The 27,990-nt window shown below is 36.7% G+C and overlaps 1 protein-coding gene across 1 annotated transcript; it reads left to right on the top strand.

Moving 5' to 3' along the window:
- The first annotated feature begins 24 nt into the window (after positions 1–24).
- LOC140337719 (mucin-2-like) lies at positions 25–27,361 on the top strand. Its single transcript, XM_072421520.1, has 7 exons — positions 25–160; positions 1,097–1,151; positions 23,819–23,957; positions 24,057–24,170; positions 25,953–26,132; positions 26,793–27,032; positions 27,197–27,361. The coding sequence occupies exons 1-7, from the start codon at positions 25–27 to the stop codon at positions 27,359–27,361; spliced, it is 1,029 nt and encodes a 342-aa protein (XP_072277621.1).
- Positions 27,362–27,990: the final 629 nt, after the last annotated feature.

The following is a 27,990-nucleotide window of genomic DNA, read 5'->3' as shown; positions in this document are numbered from 1 at the left end:
CCAGAACCCTATATTGAGGCCTACATGACGGATCTGTGCCTCTGCAAAGGCAGTGAGAAGTTCAGTTCATTCTGTTTATGTAGCACAATTGCTGAGTATTCCTACCAGTGTGCACTTGCTGGTGGAAAGCCACCAGAGTGGAGAAGCCCAGTATTATGCTGTAAGTATATTTTGTGCATTTTACGAGTTGCACAAGATTCTTTTGTTGATGCTTTTTGTTAATGCAGCCTCTTACCAGTGATAAATGTAGCTTTTAAATCTTGTCACCTGCCACCTTTGGGCTTAATAAGTAGAACAGTGCAAAGTGTATTTACTATGTGTAACCTGCATTTACTATAACAAGTTGATTTTGGTTCAATATATTTAGATCAATTAGGAATGTGATAGGCTATTACATTTTTTATAGAAAGAACTGACACTTTCATAAGGAAGAATTCAGGAACAGTCTATTACATTTTATATAGAAAGAACTGATACGATCATAAGGAAGAATTCAGGAACAGCAGGACACAGCTATAATACTATACCAGTAGGGGTCTGAAAATGTTGTACTATACATTGGACCTTATCAAGCTTTGGTTTAGAAGGATTTGATAGAAGAATAGAAGAATAGAAGAATATACCAGCACTAGGTTTTAATGGTATTTGATATCTGTTGCATCACATTTTGAAAAATGCGCACATGCACTATTATTCTTTTATTAAAAGACTGGGTAAATGAAGTTATAGTAATCATTTTGATCAATTACAAAAAATGACACTAAATAAACACATTCGGAATCAATTATTGTGTGTGGTATTACAATCAAGTGATTTGCTTCAATCAAAAAATAATTGATTGATAAGGTTCTGCATTATTTGGGTTCATGGCATTATTGTCTGCTGGTCAGAAAGAACTATATGGAGCTGCATTCAAAAATCCAGAAAAATAAACATGAAGAATTAAATTTCTTCTGACTAAACTACCCCTATACAACAGTGACAGATAAGACATTCACATCATTATTTCAAGGCATATATATAATCTTTGCCACATAAACATTGATCCGTAATAGCATTGAGATAATTTTAATTTATATTGTATGTATGGTTTAAGCAGATCCCCAGACTCCCCAGAAAGATCCCCAGAAAGACAGCATGGTACCTATATGGTAAAGGAAGCATGCACAAGATTTGGAAATCATATCCCAACTTTTTAAAATTATTGTTTGAGGGGCATCAAGGTACCTGTGGGAGGATTTTTCATTTAAAAATCAAACAAGTAGTCTCTGCTGCCTATAACACTAATGAGAAATAATATTCCTCTTTTGAAATTTAATAAAATGTTTACATGCAAATAACTTGTTATTGTGTGCCTAAAGTTTTCTGATGGGTCCTGTAACTTGTCATACACACTAAATTGCATTTCTTTATTTTTTTCACAATAGTGACCAAAATGTTATTGTGCCAATATATGCATGGCGTCATTTTTGTGTAGTGCTGTACACTGTCACAAGTAGGAGGCAGCAGTGTGAGAGCAGGACGAGGGAGACAGATATATATAAATATGTTATAGGCAGCAGAGACTTTTTGTTTGGCATAAACAGTGAGGGAGATAGAAGAGGAAGATGCAACTGCAGTGGCAGGCGAGATAGTAGGGTCAGACAGCTTGTCTAACAGTGCCAAATTTTCCTTCTGTGAAAATTGGTGATGGAGCATTTGCTGTGCTAATTGATGGCTGTTGTGATGGGAGTTTTCTTCTTTGCCAAGCCAAAGCCTTTTACCAAAATGTTGCTGCTTTGCAACTTTTTCTTTTTTACTTTCTTTTCCTGATAGTTCATGCCTTATCCTTTACCCTCTGTTAGGTCACAGATGTCATCTACCATTTCTTTCTCTTGTATAAAGTCAGTCTCATAGTAAGGTGGCACCTCTCTTTTTTCATGCCAAATTAAGGATTGACCATCAGTGCATGGCATGATTGATTTTTTGTTTCTTCATCAGCAGCCCTGACATAGAATGCAAAAAAAGTTGATATACAGAGGAAAATGTACTGAGGAAAATAAATTATTAATGTACAGCGTTACTGTTGGGAGTCCCATAAATGACCCTTAGTGATACCATACCACCATGAGTGGGGATAAAGGTACCCCACAGCTGTTATTAGAAGTAGCTGGATCTTACCTATTTTGACCTCCAAACTACATGAAATGGGCCTTTCATACAACTATTCACACACCTCCATCTTTATTATTCAGTTGTTTAGATATTTGGTAGGCTTCCCATGCATTTGGCTGTTGTGGACTATTCACAGGTATCAGAACTAATCACCAACATTTTTTGCCATTGACCTAAATAGTTTTCAGTGTCAGAAAATGTAAAATACATAATTGCAATGTGCCTTTAGTTGTATTCAACATATGCCTAAAATGCATTTGTATTTTTGAGTTTCTTGATTTCATTTATCTTGATATGAGCACTCAGTCTAGATATGAATACTTATGCAAAGAAGTCCTAGAAGTTTTGCACCAACCTAATATTGTAAAAAAGTGTAATGAGTGACTGCTTATACATCATGTGTCTTCCTTTTTTTAGACAAGACTTGTCCTGCCAATCTTATCTATAAAGAATGCAGCCGTCCATGTACACCCACCTGCTCCAATCCAGGAAGGCAATACTTTTGTGATGGACCTTGTGTAGCTGGGTGTGTCTGTGCAGAAGGCAAGCTTAGAGACTTCATTCTTTAATATAACCAATTATCATTTACTCAACTTCAGTTTTTTTAACTCTGATTATCTGGGTGCCTTAAAAGATCAAATAATACTCATATTTTGGAAAGTAGCTCATCATCAGAGAAACAGATTTAGCATTTTAAAGTTTTTTTTATTTGTAACTGTAGTTGGAAAATCTAGTTATACTATCTACTAAATTAAACAAATTAAATAACTAATCTCTAACTATACCTTCAAATATACAGTTATGTGTAAAGATATTGTAATAGATTAACAGAAACAATACTGTATTTTTTTCTAGTAAGATGATTTATGTTCTTGCATTCTTGTGATTAGGGAACTTAGCCAGATAGTATACTTAAGTAATCCTCCTTGTTTTTCACTGGCCACCAACATACACCCAAGTTGTGAATGGTCATTAAAGAAGAATAAGACTGGTAAGGTCATAGCTTGCTCTTATAGTATGTTCAATTTTTACATTGACAGTACTACTAAAAAACATTTATTTGCAATCAATACTAAGTTATAAATATAAATGTATAGCCAAGAGTAGGGATGAGCGAGCAAATTTAATACATTCGGTCTCGCGACGAATTGGGACATTCTCGCTTACCAAATATGTAGGCCAGAACGAAAATTCGACCGGCGAGACTGAATTTTTGGGACCTGCAAGACCAATCAGGGGAGCTCCACTCCTCTGATTGCTGTTGCAGCCTTGTACTATGTGTTCCTGGATAGAGTTTCTCCATCCAGGAACACAGTGTGAGTCTCGCTGGCTGCTCATGAATGAATACAGCATGGGAAAAATCCTCTGATTTTTCCCATGGCCGCGTTCATTCATAAACGCAACCGTAAGACTCACTTCGACAGGAGTATCGTGGCTGCATTTATAAATGGAGCCGTGAGAATCCTCCTCTCAGTGAGAGCTCCCCAGGCACTACAGGTCAGAATGAGGGCTTACCCTTATTCTAACCTGTAGTACCCAGGGATCGCTCACTGACAGGAGGATTCCCACGGCTGTATTTTTGAAAGCAGCCGCAAAAATTGTTCTGGCCTGTAGTTCCAGGGGATTGCTCACTGGCAGGAGGATTCCCATGGCTGTATTTATGAATGCAGCAGCTGCGATAATCCTCCTATAGTGATTTCTGATGGTTTCGACGAAATTTTGCGAACCCATCAGAACTTTAAGGAAAATTTTGCGAGAATGCCAGAGGTATTCTTGCTCATCCCTAGAGCTTATAGGTTGTGGATACATTAAAGAACACAATATACTACACACATCTTGAATAGTAAAAATGCGAAATTCTCCAAGCTACAGTAAATCTCTGTTCTTTCATCAGGATATGTCCTGGATGATGTAACTAATTCAGGATGTATTCCCATTGAAAATTGTTCTTGCACATACAACAATATTGTCTATTCACCAGGATCAGCGTACAATACTACTTGTTCTCAATGGTAAGTGTATCTCATAGATATCTCGATACAAATGGTACAGAAATATGGATTTATGTTAAAGCAGCTGTGCAACACCCTCATTGCTAAGCTGGAACTAGAGCACTTGAGTTAGTGACGCTCTCATTCTAGCTGTTCTTACTGACTCACTCAACAGGAGGCATGTCAGATTGCTGAAGACAGAGCACAATGGTTTATAGATGTGGAATAATGAGGTTGTGTCACTGATGGACTCATTGATTGATACATTTAAAATCCAATCGGAAAAACTGAATTTTCCGAAATGGGTTGTGAGCAATGTGCAAATTTGGAAATTTCGAACCATATATACCACTAAATGGATCCCGTTGACTGTTTAAAACCATTGGATTGTTTAAATGTTCACCATCTATTGACTACTTAAACCAACTCTTAAACCAATTACGAAAAATCCTTTTTCGTAATTTAATCCCATGCTTACTAAAAAGAAAAAGCTTGCCAGAGGAAGATTATTCCCGATTGTACACAAGGCTTTGTATAAATACATATTGTCAAGAGAAGAATTTTTTTTTGCTTAACATCAAAACATGCAAAGCTTACGGATTTGTGTATCCTGTCATTTCTAACAAGTCATTCCTATAGCAAGACCCTCAACTCATAAGAACTGGACAAGAGATATGCACAAGAATTTATAGGAATATAAATCTCCTATCATAGGTTAAAAGCCTACACTAGTTTAGACCCCCCACCCCACCCATCCCACACCTTTCTCCTGGAAAGAACTAAGTGTGAAGTTCACTGTAACATTCAACTCTGAGCTCTGGCTGTATGATGATGTAATCATGACGACAACAGGAAACATTTGAGTGATAATAAGCATTATTCAACCTGGAAGTGGGACAGTAACAAGCAATAGGGAAGGATGCTAAATGCAGCTACACATTGTAGAGTAGTTTTTTCAAATACAGGGGGCAGTTGGGGGTAATGAGCCCAGAAGCTAGAATTTAAAAATTAAAATGATTTGGCTTAACCTTTCAGAAATAGTTGTGGATTCCATTACTTTCTTTTTTAACTTGCAATGTGCCTGAAATCCATTTCAGGTTTGCTGGATCATCTAGCTTTACTGATGAAACTGTATCCTTACCTGCCTTTTAGAGCTTTGATAAATCAGGTCCAATGTCTAAAATAAAGTAAAGCCTATAGAAAGATTGTTCTTTGAAATAAATGTTCTGACAACAGGGTCTCTTTAAGCTGATTTCGGTATAAAAACATATTACCATTATTGTCTTGCAGCATTTGTTCTGGTGGTCATTGGAACTGTAAAGATCTCCCCTGTCCTAGTGTTTGTTCTGTGGAAGGTGGATCACATATTACTACTTTTGATAAGACTCAATATACATTTCATGGAAAATGCATTTATGTACTGGCAAAGGTAAACATGCTGAAGACACTTTGGTATAGTTATTAATGTTTTAACAGTAAAAAAATGTGCTTTTAAACCCAAGGTGGGTAGACACACTCCTCCTTACATACCGTGAAAGGTCCTTTATTTGTATTAAAAACATAATACATATCACTTTAAAATATCAATGTCTCCAGAAGGAAATCTGTTATCGCTTATGACAGTCCAATGAACATTATTTTTAACCTATTGTATTCTCACTGCTACATCCCTTTGCTATTACACAGAGCAAGATCCTCCCATTTAGTGTCATTATTGAAATCGATCAGCATTGTTAGCCTGTAGGTCATCACGATCCATACGGACATCGGACATCACTAATGTGGACTTACTTCTCTTGACATGTTAATATTAATTTTCATATTAAAAAATTAGGAAGTATATGTCAGTATTTTTCTTACTGTAAAGAATTTTTAACACTGTCCTTACTTTATTTAGATAATAACTTTATCTCTTTCAAGAATTTGTATTACTGTTAATGTGAATCACATATCTCCACTTGTTTCCTGTTTTTTTAGCCTTGTTCTACTGATTCTTTCCAAGTAGCAGCTGAAATGAAAAAATGTGCCTATAGTGACACTGCTACTTGTCTAACACAAGTCTTTCTGTTTCTGAATAATGCTTCCTATGTAAGTATATATGATTTAAAAAAATTACTTCACAGACTGAATTCACAAAGCTTTCAAGCCAAACCTCCGCTTTGGTACCCTTCCACCTATTTAAACTGCCCCCAGTCAACGTTTTAAAAAATAGAAACAAATATCTTTTTCCAGCTGTCTTTTTGTTTTTCACCTAAACTGCACCATGTCCACTTCCTTTTCCCCTCTTCCCGGTAGGTGAATAGTCATTTCTCAAAGAACAGTCCTGACATTAATATTTAAATTTTATTTGTTCCATCATGGCCACCCTGAGTTCACAAGCAGTTAGTTGAATAATATTAGGCATCATCTGGGTTTAGAACTGGAAGAAGTCTGAGTTCACTTAAGGGGCACTTGAACATTAATTTAGATAAAATAAGGAAACATAGAAGAAATTTTATCTTGACATTTTTTAATTTACAACAATATTCCTCCAGTTATATTAGTCATTTGAATGATATTAGGGTTGAAAAGGTTACAGACAGCAATAAACAGATGACATATGTTCTACCTGTCTCCCAATTTACCCCAAATATTGCCTGGAGTTCTTTTTAAAATATATGTCCATGGCATTTCATGCTTATATGTACAATTTTCTTCTCAGGTATTTGAAATCAGTTATGACAATAGTGATTTTCCCCATGTAACTTATGAAAAGAAAGTCATGGCTAAAGGTATTGTGATTTTCCTTTTTTATTATTACACAGAATTTATATAGCGCTGACATATTACACAGCGCTTTACAAAGCCCATAGTCATGTTACTAACTGTCCTTCAAAGGAGCTCACAATCAAATGTTTCTACCATTCTCAAATGTCTTTTATACAGTCTAAGGCCAATTTTGGGGGGGAAGTCAAATAACCTAACTGCATGTTTTTGGAATGCGGGAGAAAACCGGAGCACCCGCAAAAAACCCACGCAAACACAGGGAGAACCTGCAAACTCCATGCAGATAGTTACCTGGCTGAGAATTGAACCTAGGACCTAGCGCTGCAAAGGCCAACGTGCTATATATAATTATGTTATATATAATACTGTTTGCTCTTGAAGGCCCCTGCTGCAGGACTTTGTAAAAAGCAAGCTGACACAGAACATGCATGTATATATCTGGTGTACAGAAACCCAGATAGATACTTGCTGTTGGTCACTAAATTAATACACTGGATTAAGAGTAAAGTAGGATTAAAGATTCCAACCCTGTAACAGACTCCTACATTTCCATCAAAGTCAAATTTTACATTCTTGTATTAGGTCCTAATAAACATGTATGAAACCTTTATATTTTATATATATGCACTAGTGCAGTGGTTTTATGAATAATTCATCCTCCAGTCCAAATTTATATTAAATGTATTGTATGCTAAAACAATTGCAAAAGTCTCAGTCAAATCATTCTGAATGTACCTCAATCCAAATCAATGAATAATCAACCTATCAGTAAAATTCATACTTTAATCAGTGAGACAGGCACCTCCAACTTCCCATGAATAAACAAACTGCTGCAGTTGACTCACTCTCATTTTACTAAGTCTAGATAACATCGTCTATGGCTACCTGAAATGTTGTGGGTTTTCAGTTTTTCAAACTGCAGGAGTAATGGTGTATTGATTTGATAATAAAAGCCCTGCCTTGTTGACCTTCAATGAAATGAGAATATTAGTAATGCATAACATTGGCCTGATTTATTAAATCTCTCTAAAACTGGTGAGAATAGATTATCATGGGAAAACCTGGGTTATCCAAAAAAAAAAAAACTGAAATGGGTTTCTTAAAATATTTGTGACTTGTGTTTTCTCTTTTAATGCAGCTGGAGTCCACATTTTATGGGCATCCTCATTCTACATGATTGTGTACACCAACCTTGGCTTCTACTTGGAGGTGCAGCTTACACCAGTCATGCAACTGTATATTATTATTGACCCAATTTATAAGGAGAAAATGTGCGGTAATCAACATTTTTTGCAGTAAAAGCCTGGTTTTCTTCTTAGTTCATATCCTGTACTATAAATATTTACTCCACACTCCCATGCTGCCATGTTCTATAACTTTAGCCTTTTGAAATGCCCGTTTATTAAATGTATAGTGGGGAATGTGTTATTCTTTTCTTCTCTTCACTGTGGCGGGTAAGGTAACAATCCCCAGTTCCAAGCACTATGACATGGGTAAGGGAGAAATGTGCTTAGCTCTGTGTAAGCTCTGACATAAGCTACCACAGAGCTAATACAGACCTTTATACGCACGCTTTTTCTTGCAGTATGGCATAAAAAACACAGAGGCTCATACATCTTAGTTTAAGGGGATTTAATAAAACTCAACACACAAGGGTTGGGGTAGCAGATTGTCTTAGATTGGAAGTTCACATCCAAAAGCAGTTCATCGTATTTAACACTGACAACTGGCCTTTAACATCCTCACTGAACTCTTAAACCTATGACAGGCAGTGAGTGAAGCATTTCTAATTTGGAGTGGGTCTTTCGATTGAAATGGAAGTCCCAAATTCAGCACCAATGCAACCCTGTCCTAAAGCTCCCTTCTTCTGGGTCCCTTTTTTTTTGGCTTCTCCCAGATGCAGCTTTCACTACTGCGAGCACTGTCTTATTCCCTCAGTGGTTCAGTCTTGAGGCCTTTGGGCAGCAGAACCCATCAGCCTTGACTTTTCTTTAGCCTTCTCTATTAATCAATGGTGGGCCCCCCTAAGCTCAGTTCCTCATATATTTAACCTGTTTCAGAACCTGTCCAAATAGGTGCCAATTGTCAAAAATATGTCCAACAGGTCATGAACACAGGCAGCGATTAGCTGGTACCCTGCTAAGGCCGGGTTACTGGGCAGAACAGATTCTAGAACTGTCATTTAATTTAACTAACCCCTATACCTTTAGGGGACCTTAAAGGTATAGCTATACTAAAGGAGGACATAGTTACTTTGACCATGCGAATAGGTGACTTATGCCAATGTGCAGCTGTGTACCAATGCAACAGTGGTCAAGTGAAGGTCTTTCAATGTACAGCAGAGTACAGCGTGCTTAAAATTAGTCAATCCTTAGTCCTTGGAGTGAAAGCAACAACTTCAAAATCTTTTTTTTTTATTCTATAGCTTTTGAACTGTCATCAGCAATAAGTGGCATGAAGTTACTTCTTTCAGAAATGAAAATTATATTCTTCCTAAGTCAAGAAAAGAAAAACACCTAAACAATGACAAAGCATTAGGGGTTCTATTTATAAAACTCGGAATCAGACATTCATTGGGAATCTTCAAGGTTCATTAATTTCAATGGCAGTGATTGATTCCCAGGAAGGAATGTTTGAGGGAATGTCTGATTCCCTTCTAGTTATCCCTGGAGCTTTTTCCAGCTTTTGAGCCCCCCCCCCCTCCTATCATAAGCGGAGGCTTGTCATCTGAATGCTGAATGGATGATAGCGAGGGCAGGACACTGGTAGACCAGCTCCAAAATGCCAAGACATGTTGGGCAGTGTTGAGGGCAGGACTCATCTATTTTCACATGCTCTTAAAGCACATTTTAAATGTTAAATCATATTTTTAACATTTTAAAAAAAGGGTGGGATATAATGAAAATTTTTTTTACACTTTTTTTTGTTTTGAGTAGGACTCTTCTCATTCTATGTTTATTGCCATAGCAGTAAAGAATGAAGGAAAATCCCCTGTGCATGCCTCATCAGGGGCTTTCTTAAAATAAAAAAAATAGCTTGATCTAAAGCATGTGCAGTTAGATCAGCACATTTTTTTTTTTTTACATTTCTAGGAAGACAAGTCACCTGATCTCACACTAACATAGTGCAAGATTGGGTGGCATGAGGAAATACCCGAAAGAAAAGATGGAGGCACAGGATAGAATGCCAAGGGTTTCTGTATGACTTGAATAATAGACTACACTTTTTTTAAAATTCAGTTTCCAGTCACTGTAACTTTTGCCAGACAATCATTAACTGGGGAAAAGTAAAAGTGTAACACCACAATTGCATGAGTACTATCTTTAAATATATTGCCACGTGCTGTTTTATCTTCTTATTTGATGTGTGTATTTATTAAGGACTCTGTGGGAACTACAACAGTATCCAGAAAGATGATTTCAAAACAAGTAGCGGAGCTTTGGAAAGCAATTTTGTTGACTTTGCCAACTCATGGAAGACCCAGCATCTGTGTGTAAATGTAATACCTAAACATAAACATCCATGCATGTATGGCATGGAAATAGGTAATATTTTATTTGTTTTATTTAGAACTTTGCATACCAACAAGGATTTTCTTCATAGGTGATTGTTTAGTTGAAAATTGCTATTTTAATGATAAAATAGTACTGCAAACTTTTATTAATATAACCACTAAAGCATCCAAAAACATTGTATTTTCACCAAAATGTTTTTTTTTGGGGGTGGTAGTGGCTGGGGTATTTAGGAGTACCTGTAAAAACATTTAAAAAACATCCCACTGTCTCTTTTCGCGTGTAAACATTTATTCACAAATTAATCTGGGGGAAACTATTATTGTATATGTATATAGAAATTATGACACATGGACCATTATTTAAAAAAATATTCCGTGTTTAAATCCCCAGAAGTAAAACCAGTGTTAATCTTGTTGTCAAGTGCCAACAACTGGAAAAATTACAGCTTTTTAATTTTTTTATCACTTGGAATATGTTCCTTTAGATGACGAGGACCACCACCCCTGGCAATAGCGAATTTAGTGAAAACCTGGAATTTAGTGAAATTTTATGGTATTTTGACAAAATGTGATCAAACTGAAATTGGCCATGTTCAGCTATCAGCAGGATAATCAGGAAATCTATAAAGTATGGATTTAATGACACTGCTGTGTTAAATGACACTGAAAATGAAGCATTGAAATACAATGTAATTTTGCAAGCTTTAAACATGTTCACATTTTTTTTTTTGGACTTTTTCCTTCTTTTATATAACAGAAAAGTATGCTCATTACTGGTGCCATGTATTACTTGATGATGAAGGTCCGTTTGCCCCATGTCATACTTCCGTCAGCCCCAGAGACTACTATCAGGTAGTTTTTTTTAATGTTTTCTGTCATGGTTTCTATTGTTAAGAAAATAAAAAAAGGCAAGAGTCTTTGTTGGAAGACTACCTAAACTAACACAGAAAATATAAACTTGATATTAAGTGAGGTTATATTACTTTATTACCCTCTTCATAAAACACTAGTATAAACTATAGAAACTTGGCTGTTAGGGCTGAATAAAAAACATTGATTTTACTTTGCTAAAATTTATTTCTGCAAAGTGGACATGGATCAAGCCTGAACAAAAATGTGGAACTAAACTCTGCCTGCTTACTTGCTTATTCTAGCAAGTAAGTATTTGACATCCAGGTAAATACCTTTTTAATTGTTTTTTTGTTTTTCCAAAACTATTTTTTTTCTCTTTTGGTTCCCTTGACCTTCCCCAATACCTTCACTACTTTTACCTGAAATAGCTAAATGAAAGAGCAAACCCATACTGCTCTTTACAATGGACCACCAGATTTTATTTTTGTCAAGTAGTGTAGACAGGGAACTGCCAAAATCAAGAGTCCCTGGGTACAACTCTTGGCACAGAATAAGGAGAATAAGGAGAAGGAGAATAAACCTATAAAAAAGATGGCAGCACATAAGTGAGAAGGAAGTATGAAGACATTAGAAGAATGAAAGCTAGGAGTGCACTGCATGTATGAGTAAGTGTGCATAGCCTGTAGTAGAATTTAAAATCTTTAAACATTTTAGTTCAGCTTTTTAGCTTTTTGTAAATTGGTGGAAGTCCTTCTTAAAGTAGTTTACAATGCTGTGATGCGCTTGAAATTACTTTTTTATTTGTATTTTTTCTTTGTGTGTCCTGTTGTGTTTTTGTGCTTATTTTTTTTTTTTGTTTACATATTTACAAAGAAAAAGGCAAAGTCTTAAATTAAAATTATACTAAAACAGAACACAACAATGTTTTTTTCCACTTTGTGTCCATTTTTTGCTTTATTTTAAAACATCAAGTAGGAAAAAAATTAAATGAATAAAAGAAAAAAAAATGTCCTTGTTTCTTATCTACTTTTGCTGAAATTTTTTTCACCTAAAGTGGCACCTGCATAATGGCCTTACTCAGCTTGTTTGGTAGACATGGTTGAAGAAATGTAATTTGATTTACCCTAATATCTGTTTGATGTAACCAAATTTGATTGAACTGGACTTTAGTGCCAATAAAGTTAATTATTAGGTTTAAATGATTCTTTTGGTAGAGTGGAATTAAATGGCTAGGGCCTGTAGGGAGAATGTAAACTTACCAAGAAGTAACATATTACTATTCTAACAGTAGAATATTCTGCCTATAATAGAATTATTCTACTAAGCATAAACTTTCTACTTGACTCCACTTTATTTTACCTTGAAAGTCCCACTCCCATAGCATGGTGCATTTATAGAGTATAATTAGGCCCCTTTTTAATTAGAATTCAGTTAGAATCCAGCCTTGTGACCTCTGGAACATACTGACCCACTGCATACCTTGCATATAAAAAAATCTGTCTTGGACCATTTACAACGGAATATTGCTGTAAGACAAGTAGCTGAGGTTGCAAGTCCAAATTCTATGCCTTGTTGGATAGCCTACATTTCATATGCAATCAATGAAATTCAGGAAATCCAATAAGGGGCCAGCTGTCCCCAGCTGCCCCTGCTACACATAATGACAGAAGCTCTGCCCAGGAGAGCAGAACTAATGTTTACATGTGTTTGTCAAATCCACCAAGAGGGTAACCGGGGACATCTGTCTCCAGCTGACTCTAAGCTGAATTCACTAAATGCAACACTGGAGAACAACCAACGCTGAAAAGGACCAGTATGGGATCCTATTTTGGAAAATGTTGAAAAAAGAGAGTAATAAAGATTTTTTTTCTAGGATGTGTCTCTATTTCTGGGTCCTATATAACCCTTACTTGTTTGTCACAAAGTACATTTAGCAAGGTGTAGTTTACTTCTTTATTTTTTTTTTTTTTTAGAGTTGCCTCTATGATACTTGTGCTTGTAAAAGAGCAGAAGATTGTCTATGTGCTGCCCTTTCTTCCTATGCTTGGGCATGTGCTGTGTCTGGTGTCATACTAACTGGATGGAGAGAAAGCATCTGCAGTAAGTACATTTGCATAATAGTATATAAATATAAATATATATATATATATATATAAATATATATAAATTAAATACGCACTTATGGGAATCTTTATTGAGGAAACAATCTCACTGGAAACACCTGTGTTAACATAATGCATGATATTAATCAGAAATGCATTGATGCACTAAGTTTCCATTCATTCTTAATGGCCTCTCAAAGGCATCTTGCCAAAGCACTGCAGTTCAATGTGCGAACACAATGCCCCTGATTCATCAATAAAATCCACGCTCGCTGGAAGCGCGAAAGTACGCGCGGCCATCGATCGCGGATTACCGCGGTCCGGACTCGAGTGTGCGCCGATAATCCGATTCTGCTTGATGAATCAGGGGCAAAGAATGGGCTGCCTTAATGCAATGCACAGCAATGTGAATGGTTTTAAATTGTGTTTTCAAAAATACAGTGGAGAGCTTTAGTGACAACATGCTCTCTCAATATAACAATGCTTTCCTAATAACATTAAAGATAGTCTACTCCATTTTTGGCACTGAGGGAAACGAAAACAAAGGCACAGAAAGAAAGGCAAATGTAAGACACATGGGTGTGATACCATGACAGCAGCATCATTCTGTGCATTCTACCTTCATAAAATGAGGGCCAAAAATTTGTTAGAGACTACTACATGGTGCCTCCTTTGCCACCATTGTAAGCTAAGTGCAATCTAGTGTTTGGAAACTTTGTTAACATTTCCATAAAAAGTTAGAATTGCCCATTGTGACACAGGTGTAAGCCTACCTGTTCACCTTTAGCCCTACTGTGAAAGCCTTACATTGGTCTTCAACAAAATAGAGGCCACAGATGTCTTTTTATGGAAGACCACATGAGCTCAACTTCTTATTGTCACATAGGTGGTGCAGCCTGTCCACCGTCACATGGATGATCAGAGCTGTGGCAGCACCAAGACAGAATAGGAATAAAAGAAATCCTCTGGTTATTGCCAGTTGTGCTCATCCTATTCTGCATTGTTGGAGATCTGGCTATAAAAGACAAGAGGAAATGCCCCATCCCCTTGGCTTGCACTTACATTCAGAACCATTTAGTCAGGGATGAGAAAACAAACTGTCTCTCCAATCATATCAAATCCTCTCTTCCCCCTTACCCACCATAAAATTATTATTTAAAACTGTATTTATATCCCAAACCTTTTCATTCTGGAATGTACACATTAGTAATAGTTAATTAAAATAAATACAATGATGAAATGCAGTGTTATGTATTATTTTTCTTTGTTTATTCCCCCCCCCCCAAGCCCAAGTCACTAGTGTGCATTACAGGGGACACTAGTAAGGTAAGTATAAATGGGTTTGTGAATATCTTCTTTGTGAAGACTATCACTGTCACTGACACTCCATTGGCACAACCACAATGTTTATTTAAAAAAATTTGGCCAATCCCAAGTACAGCAAAACTTATATTAGTAGGCAAGTCAACCATTGGTGCTTAGAGGTTGTCAAGGCAAATGACAGAAGGAGAATAGTGTGAATGGACTACTTACTGTCCTTTTTCTGCGCCATTAATCAGAGACTAGTGCAGGAAAGAGATTGGATGTATTGCTAATTTTCATAAATGAAAAGTCAGGTCCCTTCAGGTATCATCTGGTACAGCAGTGCATACATCTGGACCAATTGGACAGAAGTGGTAATCCATTTGCAGATAGAATAACTTCTCTGTATGTCATTGGTATAAACAACTGCTTACTTATATTATAGCTTTACAATTGTTAACAGTTTCTAGGTCCATATTAAAGTTATATTTTTTTTGTGGCTCTATGAAAAGCTGGTATGTGTACCACTTCTCAAACATACTTTTTAAATAAATACTTTGCATAACAGAAAATAAACATTAAACAGTACCTAATTTTTGAAAATAGAAACCATTGAAAACCACTGAAACTATTAAAAACTACACAAAAAGATCAAATTGCAATATCTCCATAAAAACCCCGGAAAAATATTAAATGTGTATGGGTAAACCAACATATCTTGAAACAAAACCGTAAAAAAATTATCTGGTTAAAAAAGTGGGTTCATTATATTTGGTACGTAAGTGGTTAAGCAGTCGGATACATAGTAGCTGTTGAAGCTTACAGGTCATAATGTACTGTGTACTCAGCAGCAGACTGACTCCTGTACATGACCCAGGATGATGTCAACACTGTAGCTGGCTACTTTTAAATAGAACAGAACAAGACTTTTTTCTTTGACATAGTTTATGTTCATTGTTTATTTTAGGTAACAGTAACAATGCAGCAAAGAGTGCATGATTTACTCAAAGTCAAAGTATAAAGAACAAAGGTACTGGCATATCATAAAGTTCAATGGTGCAGAGCAAACAAAAGTTCAATTCAGTGCCAGTGCCATGATTCAAATGACCAACCACTAGGGCTTTGGTTCTCAAAGGATGGCGTCTAGAGAAGGACTAGAAGAGGACCAGGAACCCACATATAATGCAGTACAGGGGAATTCAGTAGAGGCAAGTTCTGAAAACAGAGCCAGAGGTTATACACAGTAAACAGTCCACAGAGTTGTGGGTCACAGGCAAAAGTTGGTACAGTCAGCATACAATTATAGGGTCAGAAAAGAGAAGGATCTGATTTATTAAAGCTCCCCAAGACTGGAGAAAATACATTTTCATCAGTGAAGATGGGTGATCCAGAAAACCTGGAATGGATCTAGTCCATAATTTAAAACATTTGCCAGAAAAAAAAATGACTATAAAGAAATCCATTCCAGGTTTGCTGGATCACCCAACTTCACTGATGAAAGTGTATTCTCTCCAACCTTGGAGAACTTTAATAAATCAGGCCCAAAAAGAAACATTAAATTCAAGGGACAAACACACCGGCAGCAGGTCAGCCAAGCTTAACACTACAACAGGCAACTGGTAACTTTAAGCAGAAAAGCTATACAATTCTAGCAGCCAATGGAAGGGCAGGATAGGGATGCAGAGAAGGTACATCCAGGGCTGCACGGGGAGGCAGGAGATCCTGCAAGCTGCTGAGCAGAGGGGAGACAACTGATTGCTTGATCTCCTTACTGCTGCACAGCATTGGATTCACCATATAAATATCTCCTTACACCTGTGTCTTTTAATGAAAGACAATTTACTGTTTTCAGACATAAATCCAGTGTATTGCATTCAATACACTGGGGAATGTCAGCACACTCCACACTGGAGGATGCCAGAGGATGCCGATGGGACCAGGTAAAGCTTTATTTTTTATTTTTTTAGCTACCCCGAGTGTGGCTGGGGGTTACCACTTTCAGCTTATTTTTTTACCCCGAGCCACTCTTGGGCTTACCGCTCAGGAGGTTAAGGCAGCCCACTAATTTTAATCAAAGGGAATAGAAATGTGAATTACATGCATTACTGTAGTGCACCTTATTGCAAGTATGTTTCTCTTCTGTTTCAATAAAAAATGTAAACAGTGTTTGATTATTTTTACACTATAGTAAATACATTTTTTACAAATAAAGCTTTATTTACTGCAAAGAAATCCCAGAGCACTATGGTTTATCTAACCTGAAAGCAAAACTATGTATTATACATTGAAATATTTCCTATGTTTTTTTCTTCCAGGAAACTTCATAAAACACTGTCCACATACCTTTGTGTTTAGTTATAACGTGACCAGTGGCATCCCCACCTGCCATTCCCTGACCCAGGCAGACTTGACAAAGAGCATACCGTTTTATACAGTTGATGGCTGTGTCTGCCCAGAAGGAATGTATCTAGATGAAAAAGGATTATGTGTGAAGGAAGAAGACTGTCCATGTTACTATAAGGGTTTCCCTGTACCTGTTAACGAACCTCTTCATGTGGGTCGACTAATATGGTAAAATATGTTGTTTACGTTTACATTACAAATGTCTTGATCAGATATGTCCAACTTCAGTCCTATGGGGCCACATACTGGCCAGTATTTTGTATAAACAGAGCATTACTGTGACTGTTAACCATACCTTCATAGTTTTTTAATGACTTTTGTCTGAAGTGCTAAAATGTGTGCATATCTTGATAAAAAGTAATAAAGTTAGACTCCACTGGTCTAGGTAATATGTGTTTAGCCATTACAGCTACATATTACCCATACATAAAGGTAAGAAGGGACATTGTCTATCCATTTCTGCAATAATGCCTGGCCTAGTCACAAATCTTAGGCTTGAACATTTGGTTCCACTTTAAAAAGGATTCCATTCACCTTCTTTCATGTTGTGCCCAACTCTATGTTGCATCTACTTGGCTCATGTAGAAGTAAAATAAAGGAAAGATCGTCATAGCCCATATTGAAAATAAGGTAGACGATATGTGTCTCGTGGACTGACGTGTTTCGTCTACCTTATCTTCAATATCGGCTATGACGATTTTCCATTTACCCATACTAAGTAGATTATTTATGTATAGCTCATGAGGACAGGTGCACCCTGATTGCTGAATCTTGGGATGTCCTCAATAACATTGTTTTACCTATCATATGTAATAATGTTTGTTCTGTTGACAATATGTGTTAATTTTACAGTAAGGACATACTGTAAACTACATTTGCCAAACCAAAAACATCCCTCCTTTCCTTTTGTTTCTTTTTGTTCTACTTCTCTCTCTCATGCCATTTCTGCAGAAAAAGATACTGTAGAGACATTTAGAGAATAAAGGAACAAGGCAACTGGCTGCAAAAATTCCAACAGTACAAAATAAGTAGAAGATTGGCTCAGAAGTGTCCCCCATGCATCAACATAGACAACCAAGCACCTCAGGTGTGGACGCATGGTGTTAGCACTAGCCTTTACAAACATCAAATAACACTTGTTACTAGATAAAGCGATTTCTCTCTTTGAAAGTTGAGGAATAGCCCTTAGCTACTCTATCAAAAACTAAGACAAAGTTTTGACTATACTTATAGATTTCAATATAGGCACAGTTTATCTCCAGATCACCTAGTGTACTAAATATGTACTACTCAATGTTGAGCTTAACAATCGGCTTGGGTGACCGCCTGAAGAAATTGAGGCTCATATTTGCAATGTTTAGGAAAGGAGAGGGACCAGGCCAGGGCTCCGGATTTTCTCTTGAGAAAAAAAACAAACCTAACATACTCTATATGTTTTCATACACCACCTATTGCTATTTTGTGATAACATGTAATGTGCTTAAATAATGTTTCTATTTGATTAGTAATGCACACGTTCATTTTTCGTCTTTGCATACAGCAACTGTGCAAAAGGAAAATTAAACTGCACTGAGACAACCAGACCAGGTAATTTAGAACCTGTTATTAAATGTGAGATTGCTGATTTTGTCTAAAAACTATGGCATCATACCGACATACATGTAACAGAATACCTACCTATAACCTAATGTCTCCCAAAAAGAATAGGTTACACATTAGTGTGGAGCTTAATGTCAAAAGCAGTCTCATATCACAAAAATGTATAAAACCAAGTCACAATAAATAAACAACCAAGAGCAAGCTAGGTCTGAGGTCTCTGAAGACACATTGCATACTTAGGGGTTAGAACTGAACAAGAGGCACCACATGGTTTTGGGGACAATAAAATGATCACTGTGGTCTAAATCCTCAATACTAAGGCTGCGTACACATGTGAAAAAATTATTGTTGGAAATAAACGACTAACAACTAACCGTTCGTTCGATAACCATTGACAAAAAATGTGCACAACAACGCCGATGAACGAGGATTGTCGGAACGATTGACCCTCCCGGCGGATCTGATCGGGCGACGATTGTTCACAATCTATTGTGTGTACTAGTGTTGGTTGAATATCTCACTATTCGATTCGACAGCTATTCGATCGAATAGTGAGAAATTGTTTGGATGATCAAATGCCAAATTAGAAGTTTGAAGTCAATGGTGGGAGAATTCGGGTTATTTTTAGGGACTATTAAGGGCTGCAAGAGCAATCAAATTGCTCTTGCAGCCCTTTACTAGTTGTATGTGTTCTTGGAGAGAGTTTCTCTATCCAAGAACACAGGGCACTAGATGTGATGAATGGAGAAACTTGTCCGTGGGAACATACCATAGGAACTGAAGTGCAGTTGAACTCTGCAGTTCCACTACGATCCCCGGGGCACTACAGGTTAATTAACCTGTTGTGCCCCAGGGATCGCCTGCAGTTATAGCTGTGGCTGTGGGAAAAGGGAAATTCGGGTTGGGTCTACCCGAATTCGAACAGCCATTTTCCGGTCGGATATAAGGACAACCCGAATTCGAACACCAACACTAGTGTGTACAGTCGTTCAGTGATCGTGGATTGTTCTGCAGTACACTTTCTCCTTTACATGTCACTTCCTGCATCGTGCATCTACACTATTGGTGGATTATATTTGTACGATCGTATTGTTACAGCATGTACAGAATGGTGCAAAATATGATCGTTCAAAATATTTGTGCATAATCGTTGATCTGTCGTTAGTCGTTCATTTCTAACGACAATTATAGCACGTGTTAACCTAGCTAAAGGCTGTATACACATTAGAATTTAGTTGTTGGAAAAAATCTTTCACAATCGTTTCCAACTTCAAAAGACTGAAAGATGAATTACTGAGCACTGTACATACAACGCCATTCTGTTCTATGAAGAGAACCAGCAGGTTGCACAACGCTGCACCCTCCTCCCTTCACTTCCATTGTGGTCATTCGTCTTTGGTCATTCGTGGATCTGCCATGAGTCCCTGAAGCTCATGTTAGATGAGAGTCATCTGACGTATGTACATAGCCTAAGAGCTGTAATTATTCATTTTTGCCCATCAATATGGTTGTTTTTTTGTGCACAGCCATTTTGAATACCTAGGCATTGCTCATTTCAATGTATATTTAAACTTAAGACTCATTTCGGCCACCCTTTGACCAACTATCAAAAGAGCTCAGCAGTCACAATAGTAAAATGCTTCATCCTTTAATGAAGAAACTGCTGAATCTTAGATAAATTGATGGGGAAGTAACTTATAAATAGATTTGTTAAAACATCAAAGTTCAAATCACCAACACCAACTCACTCTGTTGCAAATCACAAATACCCGAATAACTGTCCCAGTCATCAAAAAATCAAAATACAATAAAAAAATATCAACACAGGTTCACCACAGGCCTTATATCAGTGTTTGTGCTTTTGCACCAGCCTTTGTAGATCAGCATGCAGTACGTTCCTAGGTGTTCCTATCATACCTATCAAGAATATTTTGCACAATCAAGTGCAGTGCTTTTCTTTAAAGCCAAACCACTAAATACACTGATACAAGCATATATGGCACCATACATGGTATAGATATACCTACCAACAAATTTGAATTTTTGTGCATCCTGAAATTTATAAGCTCTGCCAGACAGCATAACTCTGTGTGACAGAAGAGGGGACCTACATCCACCTATTCTATAGTGCTACATTTTGGAGTGTACTAAGTGTACAATGGTAAACAGATATCTTCTTTGGACACTGTATAAAGCACAGAATACTCCAGACTGCCCTGTTCACATTATACCATCGGGGTAAACCAATTCCAATCCATTGAGTAAACTCACACACTTTGGCATAATTTAAATAGTATTATAAGACAGACTGATTGATGTCAAACTATCACTATTATAAATTTCAGAGTGTCCACCTACAATGGTTTACATTGATTGTGATCAAGTTGGTGAACATGCCAAGGGAGCTCAATGTCCACAGAGCTGTGATACAGTTCAGTGTGTAAGTAGGCATTTTAAACATTTTGTTCACTAGTTGCTTTAAAGGTAGAATTCATACATGTAGCCTAGGTGTGTATTATATCTTTAATCTTGTTGCCCTTTTGTATATTTTAAACCAGATTTGTACAGTAATCCAACAATTCAGTAGTTACTGCTGACCTCTCTCCTTGTGCAGGATAACTTTTGAATGTCTATGAATTGGTCCAATTTTGATGGTATTTTAAAATTGTTAGATTATCCACAGACCAGATAAATCTACATGCACATATTCACATAGATCATAAAGTGAGGAATCATCTGTTTTGATTTAATCATGCTTTTTAGCAACTATCATTTAGCAACACCTAATTGTTTTTGAAGCATAAAATGCCAAAAAAACACATCTCCCTATAAAGCATTAGGCAGCCAGGGTAATTTTCAGGGCAATTTGGCCATTTTTACATACACATCATGATTTGCAAAGGGTTAACTACGTTGGTTATCTCTTGCTCTCTCTACATACTACAGCAAATGTTCAAGTTTCTAATTAGTGATTGTGAGCCACAAGGGCCATTGGTGTGTAGTATATGAATTGTGAATTATATAAAAGTTTGTGGCATTTTTGAAAAATAGCCCCAAATCCCATGCATTCCACATATTATAAAAATTTATTTATTTATCCTGCTGTTTTAAATAAAGACTTTTATGTTTTTTTTATCTTTTTTTCGTATGCTTTAACAGTACAGTCCACTGTGTGCATCAGGCTGTGTATGCCCAGAAGGATTATTTCTAAGTCATAATGGAATATGCGTTACAGAAAACCAGTGTCCTTGTGTTCACAATGGACGACACTACAGTCCTGGGGAAACTGCTACAATTCGATGTGATAAATGGTATGTATGGTCTCTAATCTGTTAGGACTCAAGTATACATGCCTCCCATCTTTATGAGATCAGAAAGAGGGATACCTTTTAATACAAAGACTGTATATAAAGCCCCCAGTCTGATGAACAAGAAAAATGTATATGCCAAAAAATAATTGGTTAAACCCAGAAAACCTTTTTTTCACAGTGGAATAGAAAAGAATGAGAACCTTTGTGTCTTCTTTGTAAGGATTTTTTCACATACTATGTGACCACTAGTGATATGAAAAATGATATAATTTTCAAAAGTTTAAAAGTGCCTTTTTGGAGTGCAATGGGTTTGAAATGCCTCTGAGAATTAACGCTTTCTTGCAACTATCTTCAACCTATTTTGGTACCAAAAAACTAGGATTGGTATGAAAAAAGACTAGGATTATAGTCTATTCCTACTCGGAAATACAAACTAAAAGTAAGGTTTTAGGATTATGCTTTCAAAAATTTAAGTATAGGGTGGTCAGTCCTATGTTGGTCTATTAATTGGCTTGCTATATCGCTAGAAACTCCAATGTAAAGATTTTACTATCAGAGTTTTTACCAATGCTCCCTATGGTTACAATATGAACCCCATAAAGGGTGTATGAAACCCTTACAAAGTCTATATAAGAATATTTATTTTATTAAATTAGGTATTTATTTTTTATGAATGTAAAATTCTTTAAAAATTCTTCATAAAGAGTGTTCATTCTTTGGAGCCAGGTCTTACCATTACCAGAGTCTCTGTGTTCACTATTCTTTTTACCTAAAGATCCTGAAGCTTGGCCCACAACATCTACCAAATTGCTTTTTGAAATCTTTGACAAGGGGGACAGATTCTTCAGATACTAATCAGGCATGACAGCTACATTCAGAAAAAAAGACCTAATCGATTTTATTAACTATATGTAGGAACCTTTTGTAAGAGGAAGTGTCCCGAATCTAAATCTGTAAGTTTCTTTGCCATAAATAACAAATTTTGTCAGTTAGAGATTGAATCAATCCTAGGTCTCAGAATCTCTTAGCCTAGTAATTGGTTGCTTCCTTCTGCTGCCAAGAGGATTTCCCTGTATCTAGTTGAGGAAATAATCAAACCCAGGTGCCACACCTAGTCACTGTGTAAGACATTCAGTAAGGTGGTATAAGAAAAAAGGTTTATATTTGGAAATCTTTGGAGAAAAGAAGACATGAAGTAATACCAATGTAACCTGTCTAGCTTGGGTCTGTCAGGGGGCCTGAGTAAAGATTTCTGCCTGGGGAATTAAATTTTGATTTGCTGCTCTTCCACAGGACAGGATGCCACAAGTGTGTTATTACCCGTGGGCAAAACGCAGTAGGGCTACCCTATCTGAAGCTGGCAATAAGGGTATTAGGTCAGGCCATCCACAGAGGTTGATTGAAATTGAGTGAAGTTCCTCATGCGAAAGAGATACACAGGAAGTGCCTAACAGGGACTGGGTGTATGATTCCTGCAAATTGTGAGCTGTTTAGTGCTGGGACATCCTGCACCCCAACCCACCTCTCACTTTGCTCTGCAATGTTTAATACCCTCCTAAATTATAAATATAGCCTGTGTTTGTAGCTTGTTAGAAGAGAGAAACTGCAGATATGATGCTTCTCCAACGGGGGTGAGTGCTACATATATGTATTGTCTCAATCATATTCCCATCAGTATTTTTCATATCTGGCCAATCATGTGCATATAGTAGTGAGCCCATCAAACTTCCCTGAAGTTGGTAAAGGGGGATACAAGGTATTTTTATATAAATTTAAATAATAATAATTTGCTTTATTAACAATTTGCTATTACCATTTAAACAGCACATGCACAAATAGGACTTGGGTTTGTGGCAGCAAACCTGAAAAAGCAATATGTACGCTATATGGACAAGGACATTATATTACCTTTGATAATAAGCGCTTCACGATCAATGGGAACTGTGAATATACTTTGGTTCAGGTACTCCAAATATTCCAGACTGTGATAAATGTAAAACCATTTACTGCATCTCCTATTATGCATTCAATTATATACATAGTGATGTGTGTATTTTTATAGGACTACTGTGACATTGATGATTTAAAGAAAGGAACTTTTAAAATTATTACAGAAAATATACCATGTGGGACAACAGGAACTTCCTGCTCTGTGTCCATTACAGTGTATCTGGGGGTAAGTCAATTTTCAGGCCACTGTATATATATGATAGAAATGACAAGGAACTGTCTCTGTGTCCTCGCTCCAAACCCATGCATTGAGGTTGATTCTTACTGACAAAAAAATGAACTTTTCATATGTATGAATTGCCATATTTGTTTAATGGTATATTTGCCTTTAAAACAGTACCTCCAGGCTGCAAAACTCTGCATTCTCTGACACATCACTAATGCCCAACAAGGATGGTCGTTTGAGTTTATACCTCTATTTACTTGTGTCCTTTCCCTGGTATACAACTTAATCAAAACAACGAATACGTGTTTATAAACGATCTCTACATATCCCCTGAAGAAGCCAGTAGGCGAAATGCATCAGGACAAGAGACGTTAGCTAAACCATATAATCAAAGTTTCGTTATTTTCATGCCAGGGATTCAACCTGTATAAAAAACTGGTCTGATTACACCCCTGACTATACAATAGGTAAAGATCATACGTAATCTATGTAATTAACAACTTCAGTTACATTTTATGCTGTGTTGTTATTGGTTAGGCTTGTAGCCAATAAAACGGCTTGTCAAAAACAACTATAAGCTGCTGCTTTCACCCAGTTCTGACAGTGTCATTTTCAAGACCCCTATCACTGTCAGTGATGATTGAGACCTACATTTCTTTAATCTTTAGCCACTAGAACATGAGAAGCAGCTGGGTTATTGGAAATGTAATGTACATATTTACAAAGAAATGACTGCAAGATGCAGAATACCTGTTATTTCAGGAAGAATAACATTTCTGTACAAATGCTGTACTGAAAACTCAGAAATATTCTGAAGTCAAGATTATATTAATTTTAAATTCTTGAAAGTATGACAGATGTTATAAAAGCTCCCTATTTCATACTAAATATTAAGTGCTTGATGTTACACTTTAACAATATCAAAAAACTTTAAAATTAGCCTGCTTGGATATCTAACATAATTTAAATAATTCTTCAAAAGAACGTGCAGTCAATTTTACAGAACTAAAGCAGAAAACATATGAAAAGGTCAATCATCTTGACAGAAGAGTGTAAGCACTCATGTTTCCTACTGTCTATGCTGCCAGGAGTCCCCTGAGTTCCCCACAACTCTTTCTAATTCATTCTGGTGACCTTTGTGCCACACACCCAGTAATAGCTGCCAGGAACCATTGAAATCCACACTAAGGCATATCTAGGTATTTAATTACTTGTAGATTCCTGGAATTCCCTAGCATTTGCCACAGGCAGCAGAACAGGTAAGTAGTTACATTCAACTAGTATGGCTTCACTTTGTAATAACTGTGCAGTGAAAAAGCTGTATATTTCTAGTGAATTTCAATTGCGAATGCCCTTTGTCATGGTTTCTAAGGTTTCTAAGACTGTTCCGACTCATTTTGGAATCTCAGATTGTTTGACAAATGTATGTTTTCTAATGTCCCCACCTTTATTCCTGAATTAGTATGACTAATAAATACAAAAGTAGGAATAAAAATAAAATCATATCATAAGTGTTATGGCAGGTTCGAAAAACCTGAAAGTTTGAGCACACCAAAATGTGACACAAAAATTTGGGGGATCTAACCTTCCATGATGGACCAGAAGCTGGAATATTACTTTTAAATGATTGCCTAATCATTTCATTTAGAGCAGTATTCCCGTCTTACTATTGTTCCAACAGCTTGCATAACACTACCGAAGGAGATGTAATAATGCACTAGTGAAATCTAGTATGAATAACCCTGTGTAGCGAAAAAGTAATGGTTTACTTTCTTTGTGTAGGCTCACAAGCTCATTCTCGCAGATGGACGCATAGATGTTGTGACAACATCCAGTAATGTTGAAATTCCTTACAAAACTCGAAGAATGGGTATATATTTAGTTATTGAAACCAATAATGGACTTGTTTTAGTATGGGATCAAATGACAAGTATTTCGATTCATTTAAGCAGGCACTATCAGGTAAAAATGATAAATTACATACAATAAAGTGACTGATCAGTGAAGTTAATTTGACTTTGCAGCATGATTTGAAATAAAGTCTTGTAGTGGAGTTTACTACACTTTGTATAGAGGCAGTCATGTTGGCAGAGTCAAGGTTACTTCCTCATACCTCTAGCTAAGAGAACACTGAAACTACCATAGTAAAATCACCAAATCCAGGCCCAAATCCCCAGAGGATAGCAACCAAAAGAAACAGGGTACTACTGCAGTGGGCAACTCTAAATTGTCTTATCAAATTTAAGCAGACATCAAAAAAAATTGTATAAACTGATATTTCCCAATAAAAAAATATGGTACAATGTGCATGCACTGCAGTGATATGCCTAATGTGTTTTGTTTGCCTTGACTTTAGGTGAAGTTGAGGAATAAAATAGCTAGGTAGATATGCTCTTTTTGAAATAATTAACTCTTTGGAGCAGTCAGTTTACAGAGAAAATAATTGCTAGAAGGTAACAAAATGTTTTTTGATAGTAAAGACTAATTAGTTTTTACCTACCTCTACCTGCTGGCAAATGATATATTTTAAATTTGAAGTTCAACTTATTCTGTTTTTTTATTTTAACTTATTTGAAAAGCAAACCTACTTAATGAAGTGTTTTTTGTCTACTTCCAACACAGGGGAAGGTGTGTGGTCTTTGTGGAAACTTTGATGGAAACAGCAAAAATGATTTAACAACACGAAGTCGATGTTTAGTAGAAGATGTAAAGGAATTTAGAGACAGCTGGAGGACATCTACAGACTGTCCAGAGTTGTACCTATCCAAGGAACCATGTGCTGTCCACCCATATAGGATTCCCTGGGCACAGAAAATGTGCCACATTATTAGAAGTGATGTATTTGCACTATGCCATGCAGAGGTACTAGTCTAAACATCACACACATCAAAATAACATTTAACACTGTTCATAATTTTTATGAGTATTTAGCTTTCCTTTGGCTCTAATGCAAGTAAAATTCAAAAATTTACCTTGACCAGCTTCTCTCTTTTGGTGTGTTTATTCTTGATATTTCTGTTTCACAGGTTGACCCAGAAGAATATTATGAAGCTTGTGTCAGAGATACATGTGCATGTGACACTGGAGGAGATTGCAACTGTTTTTGTACAGCTGTTGCTGCTTATGCTCAAGCATGTAGTGAAGCCTGTGTGTGTATAGATTGGAGAACTGAAAATGTCTGCCGTGAGTAGAGCTGTAAGAAAAATGAACATTAGAAGAACCTAACCAAAACATTTTTTGGGTAATACGAGCACTGGCATTGAGTTCCTCCTGGGCAAGGTGTAGCCATTGGTTTTAGAGACTTCTCTGATTTGATCATATCTAACAACCCAAGAGTAAATCCATGTGTTAGTCATCTGTATGCACCTATTGTTTTTTTATTCGGAAAAAGGCAACACTTAACTTTCAGTTTTTACATTTCACTATTTGAATAATGGTTAGCATGTCAGGTTTGAAAATGAAAAAAATCAATGGGCCTGTGGGATTAGGGGTTTACCTTTTTAGATTTTGCATCAACGCTCCTAGACTTATGGGTGCAGCACAAAAAAAGCTCAGAAAAAAAGTGTCTGGGTCCTGCTAACGACCTTAGTTACCTACAGGTCTCAAGAGCAAAATATAATTTAGGCCTCCTAGAAAACAGTCCCCAAAGTTACAGTAATAGTGGTAATTAAAGTATATCAATACATAACACTGGCATGGTGGTTTAGAGGTTAACACTTTGTAGCTCTAGGTCCAAGGTTGGAATCTTGGACAGAACCCTATCTGCAAGGAGCTTGCAGGTTCTCCCGATGTTTCATGTGGGTTTTCTTCAGGTACTCCG

This window comes from Pyxicephalus adspersus, chromosome 9 (genome assembly GCF_032062135.1).
Source record: "Pyxicephalus adspersus chromosome 9, UCB_Pads_2.0, whole genome shotgun sequence".
Classification (NCBI taxonomy): Eukaryota; Metazoa; Chordata; class Amphibia; order Anura; family Pyxicephalidae; genus Pyxicephalus; species Pyxicephalus adspersus.
The sequence above is the reverse complement of the archived record's forward strand: the minus strand, read 5'-3'. Positions and strand labels throughout refer to the sequence as shown.

What these genes read in the sequence shown, in the direction of transcription:
- LOC140337719 (XM_072421520.1), top strand. Translation starts at nt 25, where the DNA reads ATGACGGATCTGTGCCTCTGCAAAGGCAGTGAGAAGTTCAGTTCATTC. An exon ending in GACAGCATGGTACCTATATG is followed by an intron (nt 1,152 to 23,818) that starts GTAAAGGAAGCA and finishes CCATTTAAACAG; the next exon opens with CACATGCACAAATAGGACTT. An exon ending in GTGAATATACTTTGGTTCAG is followed by an intron (nt 23,958 to 24,056) that starts GTACTCCAAATA and finishes GTATTTTTATAG; the next exon opens with GACTACTGTGACATTGATGA.